General features: G+C 39.8%; 1 protein-coding gene across 2 annotated transcripts in view; it reads right to left on the bottom strand.

Annotated features, from left to right (window-relative positions):
• Positions 1 to 17,776, bottom strand: part of eno4 (enolase 4) — a 41,689-nt gene extending 23,913 nt beyond the window's left edge. The window contains exons 1-10 of one of the 2 annotated variants that reach the window (XM_031755028.2): positions 17,566 to 17,776; positions 8,017 to 8,145; positions 4,690 to 4,847; positions 4,180 to 4,295; positions 2,749 to 2,918; positions 2,546 to 2,674; positions 2,290 to 2,358; positions 1,065 to 1,229; positions 789 to 911; positions 506 to 680 (exon numbers count right to left, since the gene is read on the bottom strand). In XM_031755028.2, coding sequence (XP_031610888.2) covers positions 506 to 680; positions 789 to 911; positions 1,065 to 1,229; positions 2,290 to 2,358; positions 2,546 to 2,674; positions 2,749 to 2,918; positions 4,180 to 4,295; positions 4,690 to 4,847; positions 8,017 to 8,145; positions 17,566 to 17,733 — 1,402 coding nt within the window. In that variant the 5' untranslated portion in view covers positions 17,734 to 17,776. The remainder of the gene's footprint in view (positions 1 to 505; positions 681 to 788; positions 912 to 1,064; positions 1,230 to 2,289; positions 2,359 to 2,545; positions 2,675 to 2,748; positions 2,919 to 4,179; positions 4,296 to 4,689; positions 4,848 to 8,016; positions 8,146 to 17,565) is intronic. The other variant, XM_031755029.2, reaches the window with a different exon arrangement.
• Positions 17,777 to 18,792: the final 1,016 nt, after the last annotated feature.

Genomic DNA, 18,792 nt, shown 5'->3' with positions numbered 1-18,792 from the left:
TCCAATCTTCATTTAGAAAGATGCTATATTGGGTCATAGCTGTACATGTTGAATTACACCAAGGAGCATGTAGTATGTAGTATTTTACATGTATATTACATGTTGAAAGAGAGAATATGTTGGATCAGTTCTTTTTGCAACAAGTTACTATATATTACTCAGTTTCAAGTGTAAGAGAGTAAGGTCAGCAAATGTTTTAACAGTGAACCTGAGATGAACATCCCTGTCTGCTGTGTGTAAATGTGTACCAGATGCATTGTACCATGAATTATACAGGTTGCGAAAGAAATCATTTACTGTTGAAGAGGAAGCACAAGGAATACTCCTATTGCAAACATTTCATTTTTACAACTAACTGAGTTGTTCACTGGTATTTGTACCTGATGTAACTGGTAAATGGACTGGTTCTTACATAGTGCTTTTCTACTCTACCTGACCACTCATTGCACTTTATGCGGTTTGCTTCATTCATCCATGTGCCATCTTTCTCTTCTCCAGCTGTTACCTTGTTGCTCTGATGTCATGTGGATCAGGTCACTGACTGTTGTCTCATTGATATGTTTTAAGATACGGCCTCTGACTCCAGGAATGGGAGGTTCCTGTGAGTTGTAGGAGACGTCAGAGAGCAGTGAACACGAGTTTCCAATCATACTGCTCAGCTTCTCCCACTGGGCTCTGTCCTTATGAATTAACAGACATAGGAACATGAATACACAGCAATGATGAACATTTTGTTAATAGCAAAACACACAGAAATAATCCGAGATTTATTTACTAGCTTTGCTTACCTCTTGCCTAAATGGGTCTATTAAAGCCACTGCTGGGTATTTGCTGATGAGGGTTTGGTACAGGTCAACTAACTCATCGGGCGATTTCAGAACTCCAGCTGCAACTTCATACTTCCCTTTAGACTACAAGAGATTAGAGAATCCAGCAAGAAGACAATAAATCTTGTTGTTTTTTTAAACTGATGTGCTTATGATGTATTTGCTTTTAAAAAGTTTACAAGAACATGTCAACACATTATTTTCCATAAAGCGTTTGACTATCTTTGGTGAACTTACAGGGTCCATGAGCTCATGAGCAGCACAGTTCAAAGCTAAATGGATCTGTGTGCCCAGTGGAACTCCAAGGTTGGTGCAGGCTTCAGTGATCAGATCCAGAGGCTGCTCTGGTCGCTCGTGGCTTACAGCCAGGGCTCCGCTGTCACATACAAATGCTTCGCTGGCCTTGGAGCAAGCACATGGTTCACATAAGTAAATATTATATATACATTAACACAAGTCATGAGACACTTCATTAGGCACACCTACTCAGTAAAGCTAATCAGTGGCACAAACTCGCTGCATTTAGGCACGTAAACATGGTGAATAGAACTTGCTAAGGTTCAATTGGAATGGAGACCAAAGCTGATTTTATTGAATTTCAACATGGCATGACTTTTGGTGCAGACAATCTGGGGAATTGTTCAAAGAAAAAACATCCAATGCAGCTCTTCTTTGAAAAAAAAAAAAAGGTTTGTAGATGGCAGAGGTCAGAAAGAACAGCCTGGCTAAAGCTGACAAAAAGGCAGTAGTAACTATAATTAGGCACTTATTAAAAACATGTAAGCAGATAATGACTACATGTCTGAATTCAAAACGAGTCCAACTGTGGAGCAAAGGATGAAGAGAGTGAAGCTGCAGTGAGCAAGGTGCTCATTAAAATTAGACTAGATCATCTTAATATAGACTAAAACTACTGACTTGCTTTCAGCACCTTACTGAAAAATAAATGAAATAACTGTGAGGGCAGAAGGCGGTCCAACCAAACCTGGCACTTGTAAAGTGACAATGTTGGTGAAAGTATTTTTCTGTTTAGATATTTTTGCTGCAAAGTACCTTAGCTGAAGCTACACCTGGATGACAATAGACAAGTATATATTAATACTGTATATCTGAATGAGATAGTCCTCATTGCAAGGTTATTAGAAGCCAAGAGTGTCAAACTCCCACTCTCCACTTTTCAGTTTTTTAAAGTTCTCGGGTCGTTCAGCAGGGCTGAAAATGAAATGCAGCATAATCCACTCAAAGGTAAATAGAGGAATCATTTAAGAAGCATTTTGATTGATCTTTAGATAAGCATAGATATATTAATTTCAAATTTAACAATGAACAGTGAATACAATTCTCTGTTATATTTTTCAGGAAATCTCTGAATCCTGCCTCCGTCGTGTGCATTCTCTGCCCTCGTACAATCTGCTGAATTCAGCTCCTACTCTTAAAATTAATAAACAGCAATGTCCCTCACCCCGCCATTTGTTAAAGTGTTCATTATTCTCATCATCTCCTTCTGTACCTCAAGAGCCATTGTGATAATCTGTGGAAGAAGTTCAGATTTTAGTATGTTTTATAAACTATAGAGTGAAAAATTGAGAATATAAAGAAACCAAGGTGACTTACTGCATCAAAACAGCAACAAACAAAACAAGGAGATCTACACAGTCTACAATTTGTGAAGTAAGAATCTACAAGTAAGAAGTAAGCCAAAGACTTCTGTTTTGTACTTGTTTGACTTGTTGTCCCACTTTGGGGATCAGGATCACTTCCTCCAGTAAATTCAGTTTTCCCGGCGAGGTCTTGCCACAGCTGAGCAATGTCACCAAGGAAACAGGGATGTGAAACTGTGTCGGAGGCTGAACAAAATGTATAACATTATTATATGTTGTTTCCAGTGTTGAATATCCAGTATGTGTTTTTGTTATCAAACCTCTTGGTTCCTCAGAGCTGCTATGTATTCGTACAGACGGATGCCCTGTATCTGTGCCCCAGTTTTGGCCACAGCCAATGACACTGAGCCAATGGCCAAGCTTCCATGTAGGACTGGCTTTTGTGGCTCCACTGGAGGAAATGGCTTCTCCACGATACTGCTCTTTTTGCCTGTAATATGAGGAAAAATCCCAAAAGAGTTTGGAGGAACATTTTGGGCTTGTAAAAGAGAAAAAAAACTAAGATTAATCAGAGAAAGAACCTTAACCTCCACAAGAGCAAGAAACAGTGGGAGAAGTAAAACTTCGGGTCTTGTTTTGAACTCTTTCACAGTTTCTTTGTTTTTAATCTGACCACAGTCGTGATTTTATACAGTTTTTATAACACAGTGACCAAAACATGGAAAGTTTTAATTTTAAGGTAATGCTTCAAAAAACTGGACCAAATAAGACCCCAGAAGTGATTCAACATGGCTCAGAAGGTGCAGGAAAGAACTTTAATTTTACTGATCGCTCACAAACTCCTGTTTACACTAAAAGACAAGTTGAGCACACAGTCACGTGCTGATTCGTGGTTTTCTTGCCTGCTATAAAAAGCCAGGCCAGGAAAATCTCCTTTATGTTTTTCAGTTACTTTGACACAAAGGCCTCTGCTGTGATGCTCACACCTCTGATGAACTCTCACAGTGTCAGCTTTGTTTTATACACAGATATAGAATATGGATATGTGCTGATAAATGATAGAATTATGATATTTCTGACTGTCTGAGTCAAAATTGAATCATTTATAGAAATCAGTGATGATACCCAGCCCTAATAAGCCCGAGATTGGGTACCAAGCCCCAAGTGCAATAGGAGAAGGATCGTTGAGTGCGAGAGCAACTGACCTGAAAGATAGTAAATGGGAGACGCCCCCAAGGGTGGTGGAGAATGACCGAGCTAAGATCCTGTGGGACTTCCAGATACAGACGGACAAAATGGTGGTGGCTAACCAACCGGACATAGTGGTGGTAGACAAACAGAATAAGACGGCCGTAGTGATCGATGTAGCGGTTCCGAATGACAGCAATATCAGGAAGAAGGAACACGAGAAGCTGGAGAAATACCAAGGGCTCAGAGAAGAGCTGGAGAGGATGTGGAGGGTGAAGGTAACGGTGGTCCCCGTGGTAATCGGAGCACTCGGTGCGGTGACTCCCAAGCTAGGCGAGTGGCTCCAGCAGATCCCGGGAACAACATCGGAGATCTCTGTCCAGAAGAGCGCAGTCCTGGGAACAGCTAAGATACTGCGCAGGACCCTCAAGCTCCCAGGCCTCTGGTAGAGGACCCGAGCTTGAAGGATAAACCGCCCGCAGGGGCGTGCTGGGTGTTATGTGTACGTACACATTCTATGTCTAAAAACAGGAAGCTCAGGGCAGGACTTACCACTCACTCACCTTTATTAATGACCTTCTTGTCTTTAGTCTGTGGAGGAGATGAAGAGGGAATCACCTTAGGCCTCTCCCTGTCCCAGACCTCTTTTTCCTCCAGGCAACGGTCCATAAAGAAAGTGCTACATCATTTCAGATGAGCAAATAAAACTTGGTTTAATCGACATAACAATCCCTAACAAGCCTGATTCCTAAGGAAGATTTTCAAAAAGAGCAAATGTTTGTGGTACAGCTGACAGTCTCAAGTATTACACTTAGTGCAATATTATCCACAAATTACTGAGAAGTACAGCGTGAATGTCAGTAGACTGCAGTCAGCTCTGTTTCTCACACCTCCCAGTTCATGTCCATGATCCTGGCTTCAGTGGCCACTTTAGGACAGACGTGTTAAATGGTTTTTGTTTTGTTTTTTAACTCTGTGACTGAACATGATATGACATGTGTTCTTTAAGTTGACGGTTAGCACTGAAAAATACTACTAATAAAGTACTACCAATAAGTAGTATCAAATGCTACCTGAGTATATCGTCGATTTTTAACTGGTCACAAGGATTTTGGTCTTTCAGCATGCTGTTCAGAGGTTCATTGATCCACAGCACAGCAGCCGTCACATGTTCAGTCCTCTCTTGACTGTTAGGGACCAAGTGGCTCGAAACAGCAGCTGATGACATGCTCTACACACACAAACATGAAGGACTCCTTCAGAAGGGTGAAAAAGGTGATTTACTAGTACAAGGTAAAAGTTCTTATGTTGCAGGGTATTTACCTCTCAGTATAAAGTGCTAGGAAATGACATCATCTACCTTTTCCTGTCATTTGGTGACATGTAATGTAATGTAAATGAACTATATACCTGATTAGCAAAAGGCACCGCTGTTCTCAGCATCTTGCACTACAGAAAAAATCCTCCTGACTAAGCACAAGCATATAAGCCCTCAGGTGTGGGGACAGGGAACTGAGCAGGGTGCAGCACCACCCAAGTGAAGCTGGAAGCCCACGTCGAGCAGAGAAACACCAGGTGGAATGAAGAGAATTACTGAGTTGGGCAGCACTGGCGCGAGCACGTGAGTGAGGGATTTGTTCAGTAGGTTTGGTTCACAGTGCTCTCCCTGGCATCCAACGTACAACAGTTACTTTGTAAATTCTGTTTTATTTGACTCTAGTTATTCCATATTAGAAAAAACAAAGTGTTTCCTATTTTATTGGTATTTGTTTAATAAAACCTAACATTTCATTAATGCTCTCCAAACACATACTTGGAGTGCAGAGTGATAATACCTACAGTGGCTGCAAAAGTATTCGGGCCCCCTTGAACTTTTCCACATTTTGTCACATTACAGCCACAAACATGAATCAATGTTATTGGAATTCCAGGTGAAAGACCAATACAAAGTGGTGTACATGTGAGAAGTGGAACGAAAATCATACATGATTCCAAACATTTTTTACAAATAAATAACTGCAAAGTGGGGTGTGTGTAATTATTCAGCCCCCTGAGTCAATACTTTGTAGAACCACCTTTTGCTGCAATTCCAGCTGCCAGTCTTTTAGGGTCTGTCTCTACCAGCTTTGCACATCTACAGACTGAAATCCTTGCCCATTCTTCTTTGCAAAACAGCTCCAGCTCAGTCAGGTTAGATGGACAGCGTTTGTGAACAGCAGTTTTCAGATCTTGCCACAGATTCTGGATTGGATTTAGATCTGGACTTTGACTGGGCCATTCTAACACATGGATATGTTTTGTTTTAAACCGTTCCATTGTTGCCCTGGCTTTATGTTTAGGGTCGTTGTCCTGCTGGAAGGTGAACCTCCGCCCCAGTCTCAAGTCTTTTGCAGACTCCAAGAGGTTTTCTTCCAAGATTGCCCTGTATTTGGCTCCATCCATCTTCCCATCAACTCTGACCAGCTTCCCTGTCCCTGCTGAAGAGAAGCACCCCAGAGCATGATGCTGCCACCACCATATGTGACAGTGGGGATGGTGTGTTCAGAGTGATGTGCAGTGTTAGTTTTCCGCCACACATAGCGTTTTGCATTTTGGTCTCATCTGACCAGAGCACCTTCTTCCACATGTTTGCTGTGTCCCCACATGGCTTGTGGCAAACTGCAAACAGGACTTCTTATGGTTTTCTGTTAACAATGGCTTTCTTCTTGCCACTCTTCCATAAAGGCCAACTTTGTGCAGTGCACGACTAATAGTTGTCCTATGGACAGATTCCCCCACCTGAGCTGTAGATCTCTGCAGCTCGTCCAGAGTCACCATGGGCCTCTTGGCTGCATTTCTGATCAGCGCTCTCCTTGTTCGGCCTGTGAGTTTAGGTGGACGGCCTTGTCTTGGTAGGTTTACAGTTGTGCCATACTCCTTCCATTTCTGAATGATGGCTTGAACAGTGCTCCGTGGGATGTTCAAGGCTTGGGAAATCTTTTGTAGCCTAAGCCTGCTTTAAATTTCTCAATAACTTTATCCCTGACCTGTCTGCTGTGTTCTTTGGACTTCATGGTGTTGTTGCTCCCAATATTCTCTTAGACAACCTCTGAGGCCGTCACAGAGCAGCTGTATTTGTACTGACATTAGATTACACACAGGTGCACTCTATTTAGTCATTAGCACTCATCAGGCAACGTCTATGGGCAACTGACTGCACTCAGACCAAAGGGGGCTGAATAATTACGCACACCCCACTTTGCAGTTATTTATTTGTAAAAAATGTTTGGAATCATGTATGATTTTCGTTCCACTTCTCACGTGTACACCACTTTGTATTGGTCTTTCACCTGGAATTCCAATAACATTGATTCATGTTTGTGGCTGTAATGTGACAAAATGTGGAAAAGTTCAACTTACTTTTGCAAGCCACTGTATGCAGAAATTGCTGCGCCTGCACAATCACCTCTACCTGCCCTGCCTCCAGCAGTATGGTGTTAGGGTTCATATCATTTCAACCATTTCATTCTCCTCACTAGGAGGTACGAGGTTGCAGGTTAGCCATGTGGGTAACATTCAGTATGACTGGCAGTGGGTACACTGAGATGTACTGCTGTACTGCTGTATTAACCAGTACCAGTTGAGTTTAGATGAATGTCAGGCTTTCTAGCACTATCACACAATGAATTCCTCTTAGGTCAAGTCAAGTGGCTTTACTGTCATTCCAACCATGTGCAGTGGCACACAGTGACTCCAACACCACATATGACAGACAGCCTACACAAGTGCAAGTGTGCAAAAATGGCAAAAACCAAAACAAAGACAGTGCAACAGAAATGTGCAAAACTCAAACCAGGTAAACTCATATGTATGAAAATGCTGGTGGCCACGAGTGCGACCCCTCAGACTTTAGTAAATGCATGTTTGAAAATCCTACGTGACTTCCTTCTTGAGTTATTGCAATTACAAGATTTTTGGAAAACTTGACCTCTGACCTTGAGGTCAAGGTGACTAAAATTCAAACTTGTCTGAGATTTTTAGGCGATGCCTCAGTGGTATGAATTTCAAAATACTAAGGCGCCTTGTTGTCAAGTTATCAGTGCGGGGCCACCGGGCAGGGTGACAGCCTGGCTGAGGGTAACAATCAATTTTTCTGTTCACTAAACTGAGAGCTCAATGTAAAGGTCTCACAAAGCATTCACACGTTAGACGTGTCCGTTAGTTTGGGGGGTACCAACTCTGATCCTGATTTAAGGTGTTCATACGTCAAAGCCACACAAGTCCCGCTCCTGCACTAGTGAAGAACATGTTCTTTGGCTTGTTCTCCAAACTCATCCATATAACATTCAACCACAGTCAAAGCACGTAAGAAAGCTCTGAGTTCACCAGTTAAAGGACACAATGAGACAAATGACTTTTACCTTTTCCTTGTTGTGAACAACACAGTAGACCTCTGCCTCAACAGAAAGTCGTCCTCTCGCATCATAAACCTGCCGTCCCTTCACTCTGCTGATTCTTGGTGGTGCCGCGAGGTTTGCAAAGTAATCTGCCTGAAGGGATGGTTATGATTAAAACACCTCGCAGTATCTGAGCCAGAGTGACATTATTTAACTAATTCTGTTTCCTCCTTACTGTCAATGATAGTTTGGGTCAGTAGTTACAGAATAAACACAACATGTGTAGAAAACATTAAAAACACATTTTAATGACATTCTAAATTCACCTGTAAAAGCAGCAGTGACATTTTGAATGCTGACCAGTGGCCACACTCTCACAGCCAAGGAAGTGCTCGCACACAAAATAAATCATGTAGCCAAACCACAATTCATGCATTTTTTACAGAACCAAATATGCACAGTGTGCCTACAAATATGTGCAAGAACACACATAAAGCCACATTACTAATGTTACCAGGTAAAAACACCAGACTGTTTGTAACTGCTCGTTATCACACACTGAAGTTTTGTTTGGGAAGATTAACTGTAAGGTGATAATGAATATTTACATGTGTCTTTTTATGAATACACTGAGGCTTCAGTGACTTCAGCTTGTTCTACACTGTGGTGGTCTGCATGCCCTTCAAAGCCAACAGCACAAAAAAAGTCTGACAACTTGGAAGTTCTTAAAAAATTATCAAAGCTGACAGAGGCGACTGCAGATACTGACACAATCTTCGACCTCCTTCGTAAAGTTTACTGCTCCACAGCACTGAATCAACCTTGGAGTGTTTGCAGTAACCTTATTAATTCTGTCAATGATATCAAACTAACATTTATGACAGGATGTGCTCTTACAGGCCTTTGAGATCTGGGAGCACGAAAACAGCAGAGGAAAGGGGCAAACACTGTCATTCCAAACTATATTTGTGCTCATAATGTTTGTTGTGTTTCCACTTTGGTTCTTTCAGGTGTGCGATGTGGTTTCCAGCATGCTGCCTTAGCTGTTAAATGGCCACCATGAATCAGACTCTTGTAGAGATGAATGAGTCCTTGTCATTGTTCATTTGTTGGTGCTGAAATGTTAATAAACCCAACTGTGAGATATGCATGTATGGTTTAAGACTGTCATGATACGGAAAAATGAAGTGTTGTCACAATGACCACATCAGACGTGCTCAATGAGTTGAGTTTGACAATGAAGCTACAGAGTCACTGGCTAATGGCTGTACCCAGGCTAACCATCCTTTCTCTTAGACTGAACATGATTTACAAAATCACATCATGTTCTATTCAATATAACTTGAAAGTAGTGAAAGAACAACTGTAATCTCATCTGAGAACAGAACAAAGAAGCCTTTGGACACTTGGGTACTAGTGTCTGTTTTTATGTTAATCTTACACTATAATAAAAACTGAGATTTCTGTCTTTTAACACATCATGTCAATATTGCAATAAATAAACCAGGCAATAGTACGGTGGCCCTGAAGTGCAAACCACAAAAACAAATCACAAAACGCACAACAAATTGAAAAGCGCAAAAACAAATTGAAAAGCGCAAAAACAAATTGAAAAGCGCAAAAACAAATTCACTTAACGCAAAAACAAATTGAAAAGCGCAAAAACAAATCACAAAACGCACAACAAATTGAAAAGCGCAACAACAAATCACTTAACGCAAAAACAAATTGAAAAGCGCCAAAAACAAATTGAAAAGCGCAAAACAAATTCACTTAACGCAAAAACAAATTGAAAAGCGCAAAAACAAATCACAAAACGCACAACAAATTGAAAAGCGCAACAACAAATCACTTAACGCAAAAACAAATTGAAAAGCGCAAAAACAAATTCACTTAACGCAAAAACAAATTCACTTAACGCAAAAACAAATTGAAAAGCGCAACAACAAATCACAAAACGCACAACAAATTGAAAAGCGCAACAACAAATCACTTAACGAAAAACAAATTGAAAAGCTTAAAACAAAACAAATTCACAATTAACGCAAAAACAAATTCACTTAACGCAAAAACAAATTGAAAAGCGCAAAAACAAATTGAAAAGCGCAAAAACAAATTCACTTAACGCAAAAACAAATTCACTTAACACAAAAACAAATTGAAAAGCGCAAAAACAAATTGAAAAGCGCAAAAACAAAAACCAAACCGGAAGAGGTAGGTACCAATGCTGCAACAACAGGCATCACTGATTGGATGATGGATCCGGTAGCCTTTTGAACCGGAAGTTGTTCTGTTCGGAAGTTTGGTGACTGCTCTACCAACTTTTTTCCACAACTTGGACAAAACATGTTGGCTGTATCCCAATTCAGGGTCTGCAGCCTTAAAGGCTGCATTTTAAGGCCGACACGTCACAGCGGCGCGCGAAGGCTGTCCCAATTCAAAGGCTGCTCGAAATGCGGCCCTCAAATTCGGCCTTCATTTCCTGAATTTTAAGGCTGTGGCGGTGTAGACTTCGTGGCCCAACATATCCCACAATTTATAGCGCGGCAGTCACTGTGGATAATTTTGCCGCAGACGGCAGAAGCGTAGCGACGAAGAGTAAACTGTTAAACGTAAGTACTGAATATGATGTCACTTTTTATGTGCAAATGTTTAATAATGAGGAACATTAAAACATTACTGTTGGCCACATGTCGGCAAAGTTATTTGCCATTAGTGATGTTTGTACTTTCAGCGTTTACTTTGTTTTAAAGCATTTAAAATATAATAATACAATAGTCGACCTTAATCTTACAGAGAATGTGATGATTTTATGGATAATTAAAGTCAGTCATATATCCACAAACACAACAAGCTGAAAGTCAGTGATGCTGCTCGGTTTGCAGTCCTGAATATGACGGCACAAGCAGGATTCACTGCACTGTTAATGTTAGCTATGTTATATTGCTGCCTCTGTTCGGTGGTGTCGAGCCAAACGGACTTTAACGTGTGTTTGAACGAGCTGACGGTTCACTCGTTAAGCTGAAAGAAAGATGCTTTAATCACAGGAGTCACACATGTGTCCACTGGACCATCTGGGAACTCTTCTTGTTTAGCACTCGTAATAACACAAACACTAAATCCTCCTTCTCTTGTGCTGTTTTGTAGCAGTGTGTACACCTGAGACTGTCACCTGTCTGTCTGTCCTGCACTCTCTCTCTGTTTCTTTCTCTCTGATTGTGGAATAAAAGTATGAACATGTATTTATAAGTTACACTTGTGTTTGAATCCTGCAGCTTATCACACATTTGATTTCCATGTGTGACGACTGCAAGTGTCCAGAGTGAGGACAGACTGAGGGACCCACTGCTGCACATCATCTGTGAGGCTTTGCACCCTGATGATCCACCAGGACAAACTCAGCAGTGTGTGAGGAAGAGGAGGAGGAAGAGCCAGCAGCAGCTGACAGATGGAGAGAATAGACATACTGTTCCCTGTTTGTGAAGGACTGCTAGAAACATTTAAAATAACTAATTATCTGTCCTGAATCATTATTAGGTAATGTTCAGATAATTTGATCATTCCAGTGTTTTCAGTGTGGGAGAAAGTACTCAGGGCCTTCAAGTTACACACTATGAAAGGCAGCAACAAGTTTAATATTCAGAAACCTAAAGTATGTATCAGCAGCAGAATGGAGCTAAAATAAATGTTTGTTTCAGTTCTATGAAGCTTTGAGTATTTTGGATTAGTAGCACTGCTGTGTTTGTTGCATCATATTGCTGTAATTGTTTATATGCTTTATATATTCTGAGGTAAGTTGATCTATAGTGTTACATCATATTCTATATGGATGTTATGTGTTTGTATACTTTCTGCCCAGTTTGACCCATTTAGCAGAAGTCAGCCTGTTTAAGGCTCTGATATCTATTCTGTATGACTTAAAGCAGTTATGACATGGTCTGATTTTCTCACCCAATAAAGGGATATTTAATGTATCAGTCTGATCTTCATTCTATCAGACACAGTTATCACAGCTCGTACATTTTCTTTTTACATATATGTAAGCATTGAGCCAAATTTAGTAATGCCAACATATTACACGGACAATATTTGTCTCTTATATATAATACATCTACATATACACTGTCAAAGATACTTGAGTGTCTTTGAGTGAAGATTTAAGGTGATAGGACATATAAATAACTGCAACTTGAATCTTTACTGAAGCTCAGTATTAGACACAGAGTTCACTCACATGAATTTCACTCACATGTGCTGTACCAGTGTACCTGCACATGTGATGTGACAATAGAAGTGATTTGATTTGAGAGTTCAAACTCACTGCTGTAATAACTTATGATTAATATAATAACTATAATGTTGGCCATATCATATTTACACTGACTTTAGTCTCATGAACAACATTAGCTAATTGTTATTTACTAGCTAATCTTAAATGACTGTTCAGTACAGATATGAAGGCCAGCAATCATATTTTACAGTCCTGTGGTCTCAGCCTCAGATACGTATTAAATCACACAAAGCTCGTGTAGAAACAAACACACGAACAAAATATGTTCTCCTTCATTTCCGTCAAAGCTGTATGAAACGTTTCCAGCGGTTGGTGTTATGGTTGCTAGGCAACCTGGGCAGCATGTGACGGAGGTTAGACCGTCCCATTTCACAAGCCTCGCACTTCCGGCCTTAGCGGTCTTTGAGTACGCGGCCCTTGAGGATCGTTGAGGCTGCGTACTTAAAGGCTGCAGACCCTGAATTGGGATACAGCCGTTGACTGCTCTTTCTCATAACCACGTTCGGCAGAACAACTTCCGGTTCAAAAGGCTACCGGATCCATCATCCAATCAGTGATGCCTGTTGTTGCAGCATTGGTACCTACCTCTTCCGGTTTGGTTTTTGTTGTTGCACTTTTCAATTTGTTTTTGCGTTAAGTGATTTGTTGTTGCGCTTTTCAATTTGTTTTTGCGTTAAGAGATTTGTTTTTGCGCTTTTCAATTTGTTTTTGCGCTTTTCAATTTGTTGTGCGTTTTGTGATTTGTTTTTGCGCTTTTCAATTTGTTGTGCGTTAAGTGAATTTGTTTTTGCGCTTTTCAATTTGTTTTTGCGCTTTTCAATTTGTTTTTGCGTTAAGTGATTTGTTGTTGCGCTTTTCAATTTGTTGTGCGTTTTGTGATTTGTTTTGCGCTTTTCAATTTGTTTTTGCGTTAAGTGAATTTGTTTTTGCGCTTTTCAATTTGTTTTGCGCTTTTCAATTTGTTTTTTTGCGTTAAGTGAATTTGTTTTTGCGCTTTTCAATTTGTTTTTGCGCTTTTCAATTTGTTGTGCGTTTTGTGATTTGTTTTTGTGGTTTGCACTTCAGGGCCACCGTACAATAGTGACATTTTCTAAGTTTGCTAAACTAAAGTCGCATACACTGCATTTAATTTATCATTAACCTCCTAGAACCTGGCGTCCACATATGTGGACATCACATTTTGGGTTATTTAGACCAAAATACTGAATTTTGCTTTACAAGGGCCTGATACCCACTTACGAGGAGATTATACTGTTACTGTTCTATCAAAATTTTAAATGAATATCCTCATATGTGGCTCTTAATTTTCTTAAAAACAAAAATAAGGTAAAAAAAAAAAAAAAATCTGGTAATTCTTTGTTTTTACATTCATCAGGCCCCAATCAGCCCAAATATCAAAGAGAAATTAAAAATGCATGCCGTGGAAGAGTTCGGGTCTTAGGAGGTTAAGTGGTGCTTGTTAGCCAGGAGCTAGCCAGTTAATTTCTGTGCATTCAACATGATCCAGTTAGCATAACTTGTAACTCCTAAGTTCGTCTTCCAGCTCATGGGGTTTTCTTTAGGGGACTAGGTTTGTTAAGTAAAGATGGGTAAACATAACTTGCTGCAAGCTGCAGCATCTTCACCTGTGGAAAATCTCTGAGCTTCTGCACTGATGTATCATTTAAAAGGCATTAAAAATAGACCTGACTGTACACTCAGGGCCTCACCTGGTTGCAGGAGTTGCATCACCAAGTATATTTGCAAAATTAGAGAAATTGAGCGGTGCACAACTGAGTGGCATGATACCAGTGTGTTACCAGTGGATGTTAATAATAATGGGAAAGCTGATTCAAAAAGTGGGTCAATAGACTCCCATGTTCAAATGGCCAATTTTACAACCTGAAAACACCTTCGTGTTATTGGTATTTGAAGCCTGGCACAAAAACAGATCGGGCCTCTAAGCACCATATTTCTTCTTTCATCTTAGAGGATACTGGAGTTATGGGCATAGCTGCTGTGTGCTATGTGTATGGGCAGAAATCTGTGCCATCAGAAACTGAATTTGAATAAGTTAAATTTGAATTTGAATTACTCGGATTGAATCTGAATTGTAACTTGAATGAAAGCTTTTGAAAACTGAATTTGAATTAGTCTAATTTGAAATTGAATTTATGGTTTGAAACTGCATTTTATCCTTTAAAAATTCAGCTCTCGAATAATTTCACATTCACTTCTCACCATTCAGTTTCAGTTCTACAATTCAATTTCAGTTCCAAAATTCAGTTTTTGGGACTTACATCCGTTCGGTTCAAGCGCAGATTAATAGAACTACAGACTGATAGCGTTACTGACGGAATCTACAGCGTCTTGAGCTGAATTAAGACTTCAGAAGTCATTCGTCATGTCGAATGACCAGCGGATAAACTCTCAGGTTGGTAATAAATGTATTACATGTATAAGAACAAGCGTCATGTTAACAAATGATAGCCGTACAGTAACCTTTATGCTTATTGTAGCTGCTAGCTAAAATCGCTAATTTAGCCTAGTTTGCCCTGGATTCAGCTTTGACAAACAAATATGATCGACTGTTTCTAGTAGAATTCCAAAGTTGTCATCTTGTACCCTCTCAGAGCCCTGTATGCTTGCAGAGACCCCTACAGTAGGGAAACATGCAAAACGCTGTCCAAACCTTTGTATTTGAGCTTTATTTATGTCTTACACAGCATCCCAACTCTTTAGCGAACTTAATAACTTTAGCTAAAGTGAATAGTTAGTCTTATTCATTAGTGCAGCGTTACTGGATCACCTCTGTTTGAAGTGATATAATATGATATACAACTATCACTGTGTTTAACTACCATAATAATTCTTAGGGTACTGAGTGCATGCTTAATTAGATTTTTTTTTTTTTTTAAACATACTGCTCCATTGCTATGTTTGACAGGCTGAAGTTGTCGGGTCACCTCCTAAATCGACCATCTTTTACAGGTGTTTTGTGCCAGAAATGGAGTGTCCACTGAAGACTGAAGATACTGAATCTCTACGCTGTGCCATTGATCCCTCCTGTGCCTTCATCTAGACAAGAGACATTAACTTAACCACTCTCACATGCTCTGTACCTACATCACCTTCCCTGACAGTCGTAGCTTGGCTCATCTGAGGGTGAAATTATAAGAATGTGTTATTTTGCAAAGTGCTCTCTAGGGTTCCTAAATAAAATATGGCATTGAGGTCATTTCTTTTGAATTAATCCTTCTTCTGAAATATAAGAACCTCTCCTGGTTTAAATGGCACTTTCTGTTCCTTACTTCCTGTTCCACTCCCAACCCCAAATAGATGCTGACAAGCTGACACAGTAACATGGAAGAGGGAAAGAAGCTGGAAAGGACTACTACAAATAAACCCAATGCCTAACAATGAAAAATGTAAAATAAGAACAATAATAATAATAATAAAGATAAAAGATGAAGTAACAAGTTTTTTGTTTTTTTGTTTATTCCAAATGATCATCCAGATGTCTGTGACATGTGATGACAAACACCATAATGGAAGGCCTTAGTCATCACATGCTTAAACTCATCATATATTTTTGCATATGCTGAACAGGCAGTCAGACATGCTGTAACTGTGGGTAGAAAACTGCATGAACACCATACGACGGGGTCTCAAACTCCAGTCCTCGAGGCGCATGGAAAAGTTGCATGACACCGGCCTTCGAGGAATGGAGTTTGAGACCCCTGTCATATTCCATATGACAGGTGTGGTTGAACTTCATGAAGACTCTGAAGTTTCTCTTCTCTTCTGGCAGAACAGGAATGTCGCCTTGTCCTGTGAACCACCGTAAGGATGTACTTAGAGTAGAACTGGACTGTCACCGGCCTCAGGCTCTTCACCTTTTCAAAGACAAAGCAGTCATTTAGATAAAATATTAGATATTGTTTACCTGTAAATGCACAAAGAGAATTTAGAAATGTAATTATTGTCAAGAGTGAACAAGCACTGATAGTGTAATCTACAGCTGTGGCCAAACGTTTAGAGAATGAGAAGTGTTGTTTATTTACAAAGTTTGCTGTTTCAGTGATAGTTGTATATCATATTATATCACTTCAAACAGAGGTGATCCAGTAACGCTGCACTAATGAATAAGACTAACTATTCACTTTAGCTAAAGTTATTAAGTTCGCTAAAGAGTTGGGATGCTGTGTAAGACATAAATTAAGCTCAAATACAAAGGTTTGGACAGCGTTTTGCATGTTTCCCTTACTGTAGGGGTCTCTGCAAGCATACAGGGCTCTGAGAGGGTACAAGATGACAACTTTGGAATTCTACTAGAAACAGTCGATCATATTTGTTTGTCAAAGCTGAATCCAGGGCAAACTAGGCTAAATTAGCGTTTTTAGCTAGCAGCTACAATAAGCATAAAGGTTACTGTACGGCTATCATTTGTTAACATGACGCTTGTTCTTATACATGTAATACATTTATTACCAACCTGAGAGTTTATCCGCTGGTCATTCGACATGACGAATGACTTCTGAAGTCTTAATTCAGCTCAAGACGCTGTAGATTCCGCCAGTAACGCTATCAGTCTGTAGTTCTATTAATCTGCGCTTGAACCGAACCGGATGTAAGTCCCAAAAACTGAATTTTGGAACTGAAATTGAATTGTAGAACTGAAACTGAATGGTGAGAAGTGAATGTGAAATTATTCGAGAGCTGAATTTTTAAAGGATAAAATGCAGTTTCAAACCATAAATTCAATTTCAAATTAGACTAATTCAAATTCAGTTTTCAAAAGCTTTCATTCAAGTTACAATTCAGATTCAATCCGAGTAATTCAAATTCAAATTTAACTTATTCAAATTCAGTTTCTGATGGCACAGATGTCTGCCCATATATGTGCTGTCTGCTTCCCAATAGTGGGAACAGTACTGACTTGGATTAGTCAACACAATTGCCACCAGTGGTAAAATATTTCAACATAGTGTTAAAATTCCACCTTTCTGAATCGGGTGTGTTTACTGAAATAGTCACACAAACGTCACTAAGAACTAATTGATTCATGCGTCACATGAAACCAACAGGTGACGTCAGGGGGCTGGGGCTATCTTTTATGTACAGTCGTTTTGTTTGCTAGTTGTGGCTGACTGTGACACACCGTCAGGGTTCCGTGACAAACAGCACCTCAAATGTCGTTCAAACAGCAAATGCCTTCAACAGAAGAACAATAAATAAACTTCTGTTTCTGTTTGTTTGTTTTCTAGCACATCACAGAGACAGAAAGAGGCTAACAGTCCTACCAGGTACCCATGCAGGTCTGCGGGCCGGTGGAGGAAGAGCTCGTGGAGAGCTCGCTCTATGTCCCGGGGGACTCTGCTGACTCGATAAAACTCCGCGGCGGCGTTTTTCATTTCGTCAAAGTCCCGCTTCTCTTTGCAAACACGTTTACTAAACGCTCGGTGAGACATTTTTCGAGCCTCTTCGCTGTCTCTGCATGGTTTGTGGTTTTTGTTACCATAGAAACGTTGTGTTCACGTGACAACGGAAGGCTTGGAGATATTTCCCCGTGACAATGTTTATCTGTGAGAGCTCGTCCTGCAGACTGGGGATGGCTGTAATCATCGATCAGTTAATCACTGATTACTTTGTGTTCCCCACTGTAACAATATGCACAGTACACTAATATTGTAGTACCATGTCTTATGCACCACAGTCACACAGTTTACAAATGCTGTTCAGTCTCTGTATTTCAGTGTGAGACCAGAACAATTTACAAATCTATTTAGTTCAATATCTGTAATCTTTCTGTGTATTTGTGGTAAACTGACACTAACAAATACAAACATGTGATTTGGGAGATTTTCAAGTCTCAATTTAAATTTCTCAGTTTCATTGATGGAGTGCAAAATCACAACAACAGTCACCTCAAGTCCCTTTATAATTCCATGACGGGCTAATCTATTATTATTATTATTATTATTATTATTATTATTATCATTATTATTATTATCATCATCATATGGGTTTTATTTTATTATATACAGTAACTTGAGGTGACTGTTGTTGTTTGGTATTTGGTTGAGTGTAAGGAAAACAAGCGTGTGTCTATTTCAGAGCAAACATGTTGAATTAATTCTTTTGTGTGGCCTGTTTGATACATAATCGATGACAAAATATTATCCCACCAACTTTGACACGCTAACCTGTCTGCATGATACTCAAACTGATAAAGTTTTGATTCATTTTTACAACGTTTTTCAGTAAATCCAGCAGCAAAAGCTGAATTTGTCTTCTGGATTTGCATGGACCAGCTGCAAAGTCTGCTCTAAAATAAATCACTTATACAAGAATGTGGAGAGTACGTACAGGATAAGCTAGGTCACAGTAACTTCTATCGGAAAACTGGCCAAATAAACTATTAGAATGACCAACAAAATAGTTTTGCAGTTATCTGTATAGATGCAATTTGTAATGTTTTTGATTATTTTTCCTAAAAATCTTATTAATTAACATCGGGGTAAGCTTTA

This window comes from Oreochromis aureus, linkage group 13 (genome assembly GCF_013358895.1).
Source record: "Oreochromis aureus strain Israel breed Guangdong linkage group 13, ZZ_aureus, whole genome shotgun sequence".
Taxonomy (NCBI): domain Eukaryota; kingdom Metazoa; phylum Chordata; class Actinopteri; order Cichliformes; family Cichlidae; genus Oreochromis; species Oreochromis aureus.
Note: the sequence above shows the minus strand (reverse complement) of the source record. Positions and strands in the feature narration are given on the sequence as shown.